General features: G+C 36.5%; 2 protein-coding genes across 3 annotated transcripts; one reads left to right on the plus strand and one right to left on the minus strand.

Annotated features, from left to right (window-relative positions):
* Nucleotides 1-591: 591 nt before the first annotated feature.
* On the minus strand, nt 592-8,670 carry kif3cb (kinesin family member 3Cb). Its single transcript, XM_067455388.1, has 8 exons — nt 6,961-8,670; nt 6,768-6,869; nt 6,541-6,663; nt 4,643-4,761; nt 4,410-4,526; nt 4,210-4,318; nt 2,794-2,951; nt 592-2,697 (listed from the first exon to the last, which is right to left on the minus strand). Exons 1-8 carry the CDS (start codon nt 8,401-8,403, stop codon nt 2,589-2,591), a joined length of 2,280 nt encoding a protein of 759 aa, XP_067311489.1. The 5' UTR covers nt 8,404-8,670; the 3' UTR covers nt 592-2,588.
* On the plus strand, nt 8,527-14,550 carry slc30a1b (solute carrier family 30 member 1b). Of its 2 annotated transcripts, XM_067455390.1 has the most exons (3): nt 8,527-8,698; nt 11,516-11,797; nt 13,024-14,547. In XM_067455390.1, the coding sequence occupies exons 1-3, from the start codon at nt 8,527-8,529 to the stop codon at nt 13,875-13,877; spliced, it is 1,308 nt and encodes a 435-aa protein (XP_067311491.1). In that variant the 3' UTR covers nt 13,878-14,547. The 2 variants fall into 2 exon arrangements, with proteins under 2 accessions (XP_067311491.1, XP_067311490.1); XM_067455389.1 differs by lacking the exon at nt 8,527-8,698 and having other exon boundaries at nt 10,289-11,797; nt 13,024-14,550.
* The last annotated feature ends 540 nt before the right edge of the window (nt 14,551-15,090 follow it).

Below are 15,090 nucleotides of genomic sequence, written 5' to 3' on the forward strand. Positions count from 1 at the left end.
TATAAAACAACAGATTGGACACTAGTAGGCTAGCTATGTTTAAAATTAAAGGTGCCCGTTTTGTGAGCTATACAGTTTTACACATCAAAAAACATTTTTGAATGGGTATGTTAGCAGCACACATATTGAAAAAAAAGGACTCAATTCAACTTCAAAAATATTAGTCTTAAAAAAAACCTAACAAAAACATCTACGTTTGGAGGTTGCCCCCTGATGGACGGTGCCATGTTGACACCGACCAGCATAAAGCATGTGTGTATGTTCAATTATTTGAGGTTGATGTTGTAGAATATTTATTTATTAAGAGGAACCAAAATTAACGTAAAGAAAAGAGATATTATTTTTTATTATGACAAAAAAAAATAGAAAAGAGTCATGCTTTTATATTAAATCGTATAATATTACTTGGTAAGTTCCACATATAAATGGTCTGAAAGGATTCCCAATATCTCCCATTTCAAGGCTGACATGAAAATTTATTTCGAAACTTTACAAGGACTCTGAAACCGCAAAGCAACAAGAACTATGGACATTTACAAACAATTAAACTCCTCATCTTTGAGTACACATGTATACCCTTTTTGTTTGTTGTTTGTTATTATTATTCTTTTTTGTTATATTATGTTTTTATTATGGTTTCATGATCTTATGGAAATGTTCAAAGAATTATATGTGAAACATTTGTATATTCTGAAATGTTAAATTTATTTTTTGGAAATAAAAAATAAATAAATAATGCATAAACTTGTTGCAGTTTGATATTGCATTTTTCATGAATTAATTTTCATTCATTTGGCCTGGCTCTGTACTATTTTATGCCAGGTGGAGTGTATTCGATTTATAGCTGATAAAATGGTTAACAGATGAAAGATATATTTTTAAAAGTTAGCTTATGTATATAATTATAAAATTAATCTTAGACTTTACAAGGTATGTAGGCTATAATTTCTCTAAATACAAACTTGTGACATTTGTTTTTTTTAAAAGACATCACAGGCAGATGTTGAAGCAAACATTTCACAAAAATTAGTTTGTGAGGGTATGAATTATTAACAGATACACTGTTCAATAGATGAGAGGAAAACCTATTTGTACACTTTCTAGCTTAAAAAGAAAAGTGCACTTTTTGTGAGCTTAAAGGTTTTACACATTAAAAATACATTTTAAAAATAGGTATGTTAGCAGTACACATATTGAAAAATATAAAGACTCAACTCATTCGTCTTCAAATAATAAAAAAGAAAATTCTACAAATAATTTAAAAAAAAAATCTCCATGGTGCAGGTCTCCCCTGATGTGCGTTGCCATATTGACACAATTAGCCATGTTAAGCTAGCCTAATAATCGAGTGGCTTGTCAGGCTAATGTTAAGCGTTTTAATAAAGAAAAAAACCTGTTGCAGTTCTGATATTGTTCATTTCCTTTCACCTGTATGCAGGGACACTATCTGAAAGTGACTAAAATATTCCTGGGACTTGTTAGTAATCATACATTTGCAAATATAAATATAAACATATCTATGAAAAGTGAAATTTGTTTTTAGAAGAGGTTTAGCATTTGTTTAGAGATGCTATTTGGTTTAATATTTTGTTTTAATACTATTAAAATCTTAATTGTTTTAATGTAAGATTGCCAACCTATTTTTTTTCTGTTGCATCTCTAAGAAAATGAATACCAAGGTCAGTTTTCATTTCATGTTTACCTTAAGTGTACAAATAATATCTAAGTATGTGTGACAAAGGTTAAAGCTTGCCTAGTCCAAATTTGCTATTAACCCCCCAAAGCTCTGAAGCTAATGGGTATGTAATATACAATAATTTGAGCCATAGTATAATGGCATTCTTAAAAAAAAAACCTTTTGTGCTTTTATTTCTTTTACATCATGTGGAGTCATGGTTTGATATTCAGGATTGTACAGTTCAGTATTGCATTTCTGATTTCTGTATGTCTTCATACCATAAAACCTCAGCTACTCCTAAGCAAGAGTAATCTAAACTTGTTTTGTGGTAAGTATTGCGAGATTTGTTTATGATACATTTATTGTTTGCATTTCTGTTCAATGACATCACAAGCTTAAAGAGGATACACTAGCTTTTTTCAAGTATACAGGAGACAATTGTGCTTAAAATTACTAAGCTTTGATGTAAAAAGTAAATAAATAAATAAAAACATGAAAGGGATAGTTTACCCAAAAATGAAAATTCTTTCATTAATTGCTTACCTTGATGTTGTTCCAAACCTGTAAGACTTTTATTCATCTTCAGAACACAAATGAAATCTGTTTAATGAAATCTGAGAGATTTCTGTCTCTCCTTGACAGCTATGTAATTACCATTTTAAAGCCCCACAAAGAAAGTAAAGGCATCATTAAAGTAATCCATGTGACTACAGTGGTTTAACCTTAATTTTATGAAGCGACGCAAGTGTTTTGTTTGTGGGGAAAAAAATCATTTTTGGGTGAACTAACACTTTAAGATAATGAAACAGACAAATGTCATTGATTAAAGCTCATGAAAACAGTGCAAATAATAATTAAGTGCTTTCTATGCGTTCTATGCATGTAGGTGCCTGAGATACACTGTACAGGCTCATGGTTGGTAGGTTGCCGCACAAGCTCCCATTACTGCGGCTGGGCATTGGGACCCAGAGGCCACAGGGCTGGCTGATGAAGAAGCAGATTGACTTGGCCCTTGGTACCTTGAGGAGAAAGAAAAAAGTAAGGTTTCAATACAGACAATTCCTTTCAGCTTTCTGTGTGGCAGCTGCATAATGTATGATATGCAGGGTACTCACCACGATCTAGCTTTCATGACCCGTGATGCAGTCGACTTCTTTCTATAATGGACAAAGTCACGAATCAAGTCTTGGGTTCTTATATCTGACCTCTGAAGATCCAATGGCACCATGGTGGGTGGAGAAATGTCCAGCTCCAGAAGCATGATGTTCTCAGCCTGTGCCAACAGCATATTTGTTAGTCAAATGAATATCGATAGTTTTTTTTAATCGATCAAAAGTGACATCAAAGACATTTATCATGGTACAAATTAGTTCTATTTTAAAATAAATGCTGTTCTTTTTAACTTTCTATTCATTAAAGAATTCTGACAACAATCCACAAAAATGAGCTGTTTTCATACACAGCTCATACACAACATAATATTAAGAAATGTTTTGAGCAGCAAATCATCATATTAGAATTATTTCTGAAGGATTATGTGAAGTAAAAATTCAGCTTTGGAATTACATAAATAATAACTAGAAAACTATTATTTTAAATTGCAATAACATTTTACAATATTACTGTTTTTACTGTGTATATTTTAATCATGTATATGCAGACTTGTTGAGCATAAGAATAACATTAAAAACTTGTTGATTCTAAACCTTTGAAAAATGCACTAAAAATATTATTATTATAAATAAATAAATGCTAATACACTGGGAAAAAAAAGGAAAACACCCATTGTCCAATTTACGTAATCTTATTATTTGCGATCTACGCAACAAAATTGTGTTTCTCTTCTAAATGTGATTTCTTTGCTTTAGATTAATGTAATTCTCTTAAATGTGCAATCTACTAGATTACATTATTTGGGGTTAATGTGAACTAATTAAGTACTTGAACATGATTTTTGCTGAAACTGTAGTTCCCAGCATGCGGCAGCAAATCTAATATCTGCCGCGAGTGTCGTCTAGCAACTCTCAATACAGTTCTGAGCTGTAAAAACCAAACTCTGGTCAGGCCAATCACATCATGTATAGAGTCGGTGGTGACGGTTGGCAGGGCTTAACATAATGACGGGCGAGTTGCGTTTGCGTGCTTCTAGTAAACACAGAGGCTGGCGAACGGTGGTCTTTCGAATACGCTTTGACCGCGACTCTGGAAGACTTGGAGTTCAGCTTTTCTCTGAGAAAAGAACAAAGAACGGCACTGAAGTCATTCTTAAGAGGAGAAGATGTGTTCGGAGTTTGGCCGACCGGATACAGCGAATGTTTAATCTGTCAAGAGCGCCGATTCAATTTATTACCTTTTTTACGCCACTAAAAATTACCTTATTCCATGATGTTGTTATGTGAACAAATTATGTTTGTGTAACTTAATTGATTTATGTGGAACTGATGTACATGATTAAATCATGTAAAGCCAACACACTTTTTTTTCAGTGTATGATTGAAAGTTGAAAAATTAATTGATCTCTGTATACCAACCCTGTATCTAGAAGGAGACCCGGTTGCCACGGCAACTTGAGCGTATTGACTAATTGGTCTCTTGTGTCCCACCACAGAAGTTGGTCTTCGTCGAACGAGAGGGGAGTTACTGGAAAATGAGAGAAAATGCATAGCGTCGCATAGCATACAGCATCCTTGTGGTCCTGTAATATGTGAAACAATGTTGTTCTTTCACTTACTTTTCTGAAGGGAGAAGAGGTAAAACTTTCCACTGGTCTTCCTCGCTATCAAAGTGGAGACGATTTATGATCTTATTCTTTTCCTCTGGGGGAATGAAGTTCTCAATGATCAGATTTCTGGTAAAAAATACAAAGGGACAAGTGACACAATCGAAACCATCACTGCATGGAGAGGAGCTTTGCCTTTTTATAGTTTGTTTCAGGATAAAACTGTGAGGACAGGCGGGACATACTTGAATTTCATCTCTCTTGTCAGCTCATTCATTGTCTGCTCCAGTTCCTGCCTCATTGTGACATGTTCATTGATGATATCGCCAATCTCAGACCTCACCAACTGCAGCTTACTGTAAAACTGAGAGGAGCAACCAATGCAGAGTTCACTGGGGTGAAAGGAAGACATTATCTCTAAGCCCTAAAATATAAGACATACAGTAGATGCTGTAATATACTAAACATATATTTTTTTTCAATGTACTGAACTGCTGTGCTTACGAGCATCAAATATAGCCATTTCATGCAATGAACAGTGAGCTTTAAAATGCTAATGTGAAAAAAAGACTGATAAAACACAAGCAATCTAAAGAAGTAGCCTATGTGATGCCTGTTAACTGTTGAATGATAACTTTTAAACCTTTAGAGACAGACCTACTGTGAGCTACAAGATTGTTAATCAATGGTATTTGCTTCTTCTGAAGCCGTCAACATGCATTATTTCAGATTATTTTTCTAAATAACTGTTTAACAGTGGAATTCCTAGTGAAAAACTACATTTCCCAAGATTCTGTACAGAAATTACACCAGAGTTGAAAAAGCAACAGTGCCAAAATAGCAAAATAGCTCTTTAGCTCCTCCCACTCCCACGAAGTCCTGTGAATGACATAATCGAGTCTATAAACCTCCTACACTCTTAAAATACTGAAATGTTTGTGTATGGGTATATGTAGGGGTATATGTATACCCATAGATGTATATATATATATATATATATATATATATATATATATATATATATATATATATATATATATATATATATATATATATATATATATATATATATATATATATATATATATATATATATATATATATATATATATGGGTATATGTATAATCAACATAAATGTGTAGGTTTATATTTCCCCATTGTTTTTACATGATAATGGCAATTAGCCCATGATTTACCCAGCTTAAAATCATCCTAGGCGTACATGACATCCTACTTTCAGACAAATACAACCAGAGTTATATTAAAAATATGTCTTGGCTCTTTCAAGCTTTATAATGGTAGTGAATGGCAGCCCAAAATTTGAGTACCAAAAAAGTGTATCCATCTATTATAAAAGTAATCCGCACGGCTCCGAAGGGTTAAAGGGATAGTTCACCCAAAAATGAAAATTCTTTACTTACTCTCAAGTTGTTCCAAACCTATATGAGTTTCTCTCTTCTGCTGAACACAAAATATGATATTTTGAAGAATGTTTGTAACAAAGCAGAGAGAACAAATATAGACTACCATAGTAGGGGGAAAAAATACTGCGATAGTGAATGGTTGTTCTCTCTACAAACATTCTTCAAAATATATATTTTTTGTGTTCAGCAGAACAAAGAAACTAATACAGGTTTGGAACAACTTAGAGGTGAGTAAATGATGAGATAATTTAGATTTTTGGGTGAACTATCCTTTTAATAAAAGGCATGAAATATCTAGCTTACGGCAGACCGCCTTCTGTATTCAACTTATAAAGAAAGTGTAGCGCCCGACGTCATTGTTGCACCAGTTATGCTTTTTTCGTAAGTTCAATACGGAAGGAAGGCGGTCAATGAAGTTGATGTTTTTTTTTTAACAAGTTTTTGGCTGATACCTGAAATAAGGTCTGTGACATATGCTCAAGATATATTTTCATGTTTTGTTCTATGACATAAAACACATCAGTATTTTGTCTGTTTACAGTTAAGTTATCATTTTAGAAAGATATTTGACTGCACATTGCCGTAACCGCCTAATTAGAATTGAGTATTCATTACAAGTCTAAACTAGTCTATCATATAATGCACTAGACTTAGACTACAATGTTAATATTTTTTCCATTTTAAATGCAGTGAGGAGATGAGCTGTGACCTTACACACCTTTCTAAGTTTCTTAGTCTTAAATTCCACCTCTTGCTGTAGAGTGGAGAACGTCTCTTTCAGTTCAATCGTCTCTTCATCTTGTTCAAACATCAGCTGCTGCATATCTCGTTCCTTTCTATCCTAGAAGGATTTATCACACGGAGAAGAGATTCTAATCCTTAAAGTGTACAATACATAGTCATATAAATAATTTAAATAGTTGTCTACTTTTGTACTACAGTTACCTGTTCAGCAATCTCCTGCCTCTTCAGTTCCAGCATTTTCTGCTGTTCATTAGTGTGGTCAATGATGTTTTTCCCTCCAACCAGAAGCTTACTTTCCATAGCCTACAAAAAACATGGCACACAGTATTTGATTGATGTGATTTATGAATAATGCTGTATAACGTGCCTGAAAAGTGGTTTGGAAATAACTAACCTTGTATTTTTCAATCATAATTTCCATAGCTTGTTGCTCTTTCAGCAACTCTTCCACAGTCTTTGCTTTCTTGTCTACCATGCCAAGTTTCCTGCTAATATCTGGCTTGTAATTGGCAGAGGTCTTGGCCATCTGCTGCTTCCACCAATATTCCTCCACAGTCTCCTCCTGAACCGTCTCAACGACCCCCACCTCGCCTCCTCTCGGAGTTTCCACCTCTCCGCTACTCATACTCCTCGTCATCCTCATACTATTTCTCCTCTTTCTCCTCCGTTCTTTTGCCAGCATCCCTCGTTCCTCGAGCTGCGCCTTGAGGCGGGCTATTTCCTCTTGGAACTCACGGAGAAGGGCGTCTTTGGGGTCCTCGTTGATCTTTGGCTTGTTTCTGATGTTCTTTGCTCTGTTGGCATACCTCAGTGTGGTGAGAGTCTCATCGTAGTGACACGAAGCTGGTCCAATGGTGGCCACCATAACGGTTTTTGAGTTGCCTCCGAGGGAGTCCTGTAACAGCCGGGTGAGTTTGGAATCCCGATAGGGAACGTGGGTGCTCTTCTCATCCACCAAAGCCGAAATAACGTTTCCAAGAGCGGAAAGAGACAAGTTAATCTTTGTAGCCTCTTTAAACCTTCGTCCGTGCACACCTGTTTTGCTTTGCCTCTCACTGCCGGCAAGGTCCACCATGTTTAACTTTCCGACACGAATGTGGTCCTCACCGTCAGGGCCCATTTCGCTGCATTCAATGGTTATGACAAATATCGCATGAGATCTGGAGCTACGCTCATTCATTTTGGTGAATCCGACAGATCTTGATTGGTTCCCTAGGTTCATGACATGTTCAATCTCCTTTATGTTCTTAGTCACCACAGATGAGAGATCTTTGACATAGACGCCCAATTCTGGATTTTCCTTGATCTCCAGTTTTTTGTTGTTGTCCTTACAGAGGAGGTCTCGTATCTCTTCTTGATATATTTCGAAGTAAGACACTCTAACCAGATACTGTTGGTTCTGAGATCTAGATATATGAGTGAAAATGTGCTGAAATGAATTTGGTATGACTCCCCTCGTCTCAGGGTTTGTGGGCACACCTTCCATTGTATATGTTTTGCCAGTGCCAGTTTGCCCATAAGCAAAAATAGTTCCGTTGAACCCGAGCAAAACAGAGTCAATAAGAGGTTTGCATGCACAGTCATACAAGTCGTTTTGTTTTGAACCCGCGTCATAGACAGCATCAAACGTGAATGTTTTTACAAGGCTCCCGGATGATTTGGGATTACGCACGCTCACCTGCCCCAGTCTCACATCTACTTCAACAATTCTTTCTCGATTCATCGCCTCTTCCTTCTTGTTTAAAGGGCGGCACCGCACCACCACCTTGACCGCCTCTGATTTTTTACCAATCGACATGGAGCGTGGTCGCAGTAGGCTATTATTTCTCCTCATCATTTTTATGATCAAGCCTTTACGTCTTTGATAATCTGCTATGTTATAATATGTGCATGCAAGAAACGATGAAATAAAATACGCACATTTACACGCAGGCTACACATGCGCTTCTGAAAGCAGCAAATGTATGTCCGTCATATGAAAAAGGAGAGCGCACATCATCATCTTGGTCCAACGCCATCATCACATTTCGCTCCATGCATCGTGCCTCGCGCATCTCCTGCTCTGGCTGCACACGCCCTGCTCCTCACAGACAATAGGCAGAGCGCGCTCACAGGCTTCGTGCTGCTGATAGGTAGAATAGCATGTTTCTGTCTGCGTGAGGGGTGACGCATACGGTGTGGGTGATAATCGTTCAGTGATAAAATTACTGGTGTGTGGTGATTAAGTTATTAAAAGTCAGTAGCCTATAATAGAGCACAATCATTGTATCAAATCTGCAATAATTAGGTTATTTGACTAATAGCCTTCATGATTGTTTGAGAGACGGCAAACCCCTTAATAGCTGAAAAACATCATTTACAAGAATAAGACTAATACAATGTTTTACGGGAAATATGACGTCTATGAACTTTATGAATACAAAGAAGAAGACAATAGGCCTACAAGAATTACATGATTGCTTTTTTTGTGAGTGCATACCGTGTCCATCCGTATAATGCATAATGTATCTAGTCTAATGTTAATATTTCAACATAGGTATTCAGTTGCTATACCTTATTTGATCGTGTGAGTGTGTGTGGGGGGGGGAATGTTTTTGTGACATATGAGGACACACATGTGTATATGACATAGGTATTACAAGGAGAGGGTGGTGAAATATGAGGACATTGACCATGTCCTCACTTTTCAAAATGCTTATAAATCATACAGGATGAGGTTTTTTTAGAACGTAAAAATGCAGAATGTTTCCTGTGATGGGTAGGTTTAGGGGCAGGGGCAGTGTAGGGGGATAGAAAATACGGTTTGTACAGTAGCCTACTATAAAACCCATTATGCCTATGGAATCTCCCCATATGTCACAAAAACAAATCTGTGTGTGTGTGTGTGTGTGTGTGTGTGTGTGTGTGTGTGTGTGTGTGTGTGTGTGTGTGTGTGTGTGTGTGTGTGTGTGTGTGTGTGTGTGTTTGTGTGTTCATGTTTTTCAAGCTTAAATCTTATACATCTGTGCAGCATCTGTGATTGAACATTTTACAGTTCCTTCTGTATGGCCTATGTAATTCAATTATATAATGTTACTGTTTCACCCTTCACCTAAAATGTATAGACATCTGACATTATATAGTGTGTGTGTGTGTGTGTGTGTGTGTGTGTGTGTGTGTGTGTGTGTGTGTGTGTGTGTGTGTGTGTGTGTGTGTGTGTGTGTGTGTGTGTGTGCGTGTGCGTGCCCTTGTTTATATCACATTGTGGGGACATATATCACATTGTTATATCACCTTTTTTTGAGAAGGTAAAAATGTTTCCTTTGATGGGTAGGGGCAGGGGTAGTAGGGGGATATAATGTACAGTTTGTATGGTATAAAAATACAAATGTGTGTGTGTGTGTGTGTGTGTGTGTGTGTGTGTGTGTGTGTGTGTGTGTGTGTGTGTGTGTGTGTGTGTGTGTGTGTGTGTGTGTGTGTGTGTGTGTGTGTGTGAGCCTGTTTATGTGGTTTATGAGGACACAAATTTGTATAACTATGGGTATTACACTGGTATTACACTATAAAGGTGGTTTATGAGGACATATCAAATGTCCTCATAATTCAAATGGCCTTAAAAACATACTAAATGATGTTTTTTTTAGAAAGTAAAAATGCAGAATGTTTCCTGTGATGGGTAGGTTTAGGGGCAGGGGGATAGAAAATACGGTTTGTACAGTATAAAAACCATTACGCCTATGGAGAGTCCCTGTAAACCACATAGACCAACATGGAGGTGGACCATGTTTAAAAAAAATCTAATGAAAAATGGCTAGCCTAATTAAAAAATATTATTCGCTTTTTATTCCTTTTTTATATATATATATATATTTTTTTAATGAATTTCCTTATACAGCACAAGCCTACCTCTGTGTCCCCAAGTAAATCTGAATATATAGGCTATTTAATGGTATTTTTATTGCAAAATAGTGCAGTGTCAGGATTACAATAATTAAGTTTACGGATAATATTTCTTTATTGCTAGTTTAACTAATCTATGCACACATTGGAGTAATTTCATACTTCTGCATACTTTATTCATTTGCACGGATTGGTATGATTTACATTGTTTAAAAGACTGCAGAATGTGCTCTCACTGACCATGTGACTCACTCCAGCATACAGTGATATTCGGCCAATGGGGACGCAGGGGACTGTCCCCTCTCAGACCGTGTGGAGAAGTTTACCGGTCCGGGTGCAAAGTCTCAAGTTTCGTATAACTTGTTCGGGTGATTCAGGGGCGTCTTTTATTCCATCCTCAGTCTATGGCGGCCGGTGTTTCTCTCTCATAAGTATGAATGAAAGTTTCGCTGCGCTAAATTTTTTGGTGCGTCGCGCAACTGATAATTCGTGAGTTGCCAATAGCAACAGCGTTTACGCGTTTATTTTTAATATAATCTCTTGTTTATGACAAACGTTCATGTCTTAACCCGTTGTGTCAGGACATGTAAGTTAGTGGAAAATAGCCTAGCCTACTAATCGTGAAATTAATTATTTGTATTTGCCTTTGAAGACAAATATGGGTTTGGGACAGAACCGGGTGCGTTTGCTGTGTATGCTTTCTTTAACGCTTGTGTTTTTCATTGTTGAAGTTGTGGTAAGCAGGATAACAGCATCTCTCGCAATGTTGTCAGACTCTTTTCATATGCTGTCGGATGTAATTGCCTTGATAGTGGCTCTGATTGCCGTGAGTTTCGCGGAGACAGCTCGAGCCACAAGTAAAAACACGTATGGATGGATCCGCGCAGAAGTGATGGGAGCTTTAGTGAACGCCGTGTTTTTGACGGCCCTCTGCTTCACGATTCTCTTAGAAGCCGTCGAGCGCTGCACACTGCCTCATGAGATTGAGAATCCACGCGTGGTCATTTGGGTTGGCGTTGCTGGTCTCCTGGTGAATGTACTTGGTCTTTTTCTGTTCCACGGACACGCAGGGTTTGGAGGGCACGGGCACTCTCATGGTGGTCACTCTCTTCGGGGACACGGACACTCTCATGGTGGTCACTCTCTTCGGGGACACGGACACTCTCATGGTGGTCACTCTCTTCGGGGACACGGACACTCTCATGGTGGTCACTCTCTTCGGGGACACGGACACTCTCATGGTCACAACACAAAAAGCAAAGATTATGAAAAACCAAAAGCACATGAAGAAGTACACAATCTAATAAACAGCAAAAGCTCTCAAGGAGATCAAACTTCTGAGCTGAAATCAGGTAGGCCTGTTTTAAAGGCTAAGTATTAATATTTTTTAAAGGCTAAGTATTAAATATAGTCTATGCTTTTTATAATTGTACTTTTCAGCCAAAAAAAGTTGCTGTTTGAATTTAAATAGCCAAATGCTATGACTGGATCATTATTGCAGTGATTATGTTTCTATCATATTAGCCTATATGTTTAGCAACAGTTCTTCTAACCCTAGTTGATGGAGTGTATTGCTTTTCATTTCATAAACAACCACGTAAGACGTTATGGCCATATTCCAGGATGACAATATCTAGATTAATCAGACTCAAACTGAAAGAATGGTTGCGAGGGAGCATAAAAAATCATTTTCGCACATAAATTGGCACCTCTGACTCTTGCATTGATAATACAAGATCTGGACCAAAAATCGATGTAGGCTACCTCTTGATGGAAATAAATGTTGTGATGTTACATTTTTGGTCAAGATCTTCTAGTGACAGCGAATTTTATATAACACATACATATAAATTCAGGGTTCTCACAGTCTTGGAAAATCTGGAAATATTGGGGAATTTTAAAATTATTATTTGAATTGAGAAAATAAACAAAACAACAGGATTTCCAGAGTCCTGGAAAATCTTTAAATATGAAAAGTATGATAAGAAGAGTTATCAAAATTGACAATATGATAGTAGTGCTGTGATTTTTTAAAATCTTGATCAATCACATCCATTTTATCAAGATAAAAGTTTGTGTTTACATTATGTGTGTGTATATATAATTTATCTTATTTAATTTATTCAAATTTTCTTTTCTTTTTAAATATATTGGTGTGTGTGTTTATATACATAATAATTTTACACAGTACACACATACTATATAAACAAGCACAAACTTTTATTTTGGATTAAGCACGATTCATTTTTCCCCAGCAGTAGTCAACATACATTTGTGTAGATAGTTTTGTAGTTATTCCGTTAGCCCTGATTTAAAAGCCATGGAATTTTCTATAGTGAATATTGTTTTTGTAGTTGTTGCCTCTTTTGAGTGCAATTTCTTTAAAATTATTATTATTATTATTTAAAAAAAAGAAATGTATTGTTCAGAAATGATGAGAACCATACATTATAGCTTTGCTTAATTTTTCAGCCACGTCTTTTTATGCATATAACAAAAGGGAAAGCGTATAATTGAAAAAAATAATTTCTTCATCTTTATTTTTATACTCACCTTTCATGCATACTTCCTTTTTTAGACCACCTAAACATCAGAATCACTGCCAACAGCTCGTTGGAGGACCTGGATCACAGTTCTGAGTCGGCCTCCCAGCTGAACATGCGTGGAGTGTTCCTGCACGTGCTTGGTGATGCATTAGGTTCTGTCATTGTGGTAGTCAACGCCTTGATTTTCACTTTTGTGTGGACGCCATGCCACAGTGACGAACTCTGTTCCAACCCCTGCCGTAGCATCCACTTGATTGAACACCAACATGTTAATACCACAGTCCTGAGCATATCCAAACTGCACGACAGGACCCCAAGAACAGTCTCTGTAGCCGGGCCATGCTGGGTGCTTTATCTGGACCCAACGTTGTGTCTAATAATGGTGTGTATTTTGCTCTACACAACTTTCCCTCTCCTAAAGGAGTCGGCTCTGATCCTCCTACAAACAGTACCCAAACAGATCGATATGCACAAGCTGAATGGGAAATTAAGGAGCCTGGATGGTGTTATAGCCGTTCATGAACTGCATATCTGGCAGCTGGCTGGGTCTCGCATTATTGCAACTGCTCACATCAAATGCGCAGATCCAGCTACTTACATGGACATAGCCAAACGCATTAAAGATATTTTCCATGATGAAGACATCCATGCTACTACTGTTCAGCCAGAGTTTTCTTCCGTTCCTGAAGGATCTGGTGACTCCCGGTGTGAGCTTTCCTGTCAAAGTCAGTGCAAACCCAAACTATGTTGTAATCCGACCAAAAGGGCTAAGCCAGAGTCGGAGTTGGCCAAGATCAAAGAAAAGACCTGCAGGCATGCAGTAGGATGGGCTGAACAGAGGGAAGTGGAGGAAACTGTACAAACAGAGATGGAATCATCAGTTTAGGTCAAGAAGGACATTATACTGCATGAGTTGCACATGCTCAGCTGATTGCAGGAAATGTGTGAAATTAGGGCAATTGTCTGGATTATTTCAAATCTTCTTATTGCAGAAGTATGTCTCTGAGAGTTGGGTTTGTTGAACCCAACAACATTAGATTTTATGCTGTGTTCTTTATATAAACCTGATATGTAAAACAACTCAATTCAATTTTACTCATATTATGTTTGTTGGTCCTTATTGATGACTAGATATAGATAGATATTAAAGGATATGTATGTACAAATAAAGATATTGATGCATAATAATTGCAGATATTTATTTTTCGTAAATATAGTATATTCAATCAATCTATAAATTATATCATGCACTTTTGCCAACCAATGGTGGCGTACTGTAGTGTCCAGAAGTGATGTCTGGAGAGGATTGGTTTGGGCATTTGTACCTACATGTTTGATTATTACACCATCAAAAAGGAAAATTTATGTGCAAATATTTTAAATATGAGTGTAAAACAAAATACTAAACTTGGTTAAGATAATTATCTAAATTATTTGTCACAAAAGGGGGGAAACTACAGATGTTTTTATAATAAAAAAAATCTATGCATAGAAAAACAAAAAGATCACAGGAAAAAGCACAACATAATCAGTAATTATTAATATTTAGTTTTAATGTGTTCGTAATTTCTTTGTATGACAGCCTGGCTAAAAATTAAGACTTATTTGGCATGTTTCATTTTAAAATAACACAGTTGACTTCAAGCGCAACTATGCAGTATTCTTACAAAACTTTTAACATATTTTTTTATAAACTGAGTAAAAATTTAAGACGCCATTTTTTTCTAGGCCCAACATCACTGTTGGCTACTAGTGTACATGTTTCAATTGACAATAAAATATTCAAGTTAGATTTTAATCTTTATATTGTGGCATTGTAAACTTTTTGAAAAATGTTTTTGGATTATAAAAAATAAAATACATGAATATTATAGGATACATGAATTTGCCATGCTGCAAAAGAAACCTAATATTCTTATATACCTAATATCTATAATATTTGGTTGATGAGTCGTGCATGTTGTAAAGTCATCATGAAATGTATGTCATTTCTTCCCTATGACATTTAAATTTGTATCCAAGTAATCGAACAAGAAAAAAATATGGCGGAACTTGATTTTGTCAGGAATTGATTGGATGGTTGGATGGTTGTGGTTTGC

Source organism: Pseudorasbora parva, chromosome 10, assembly GCF_024679245.1.
Source record: "Pseudorasbora parva isolate DD20220531a chromosome 10, ASM2467924v1, whole genome shotgun sequence".
NCBI lineage: Eukaryota > Metazoa > Chordata > Actinopteri > Cypriniformes > Gobionidae > Pseudorasbora > Pseudorasbora parva.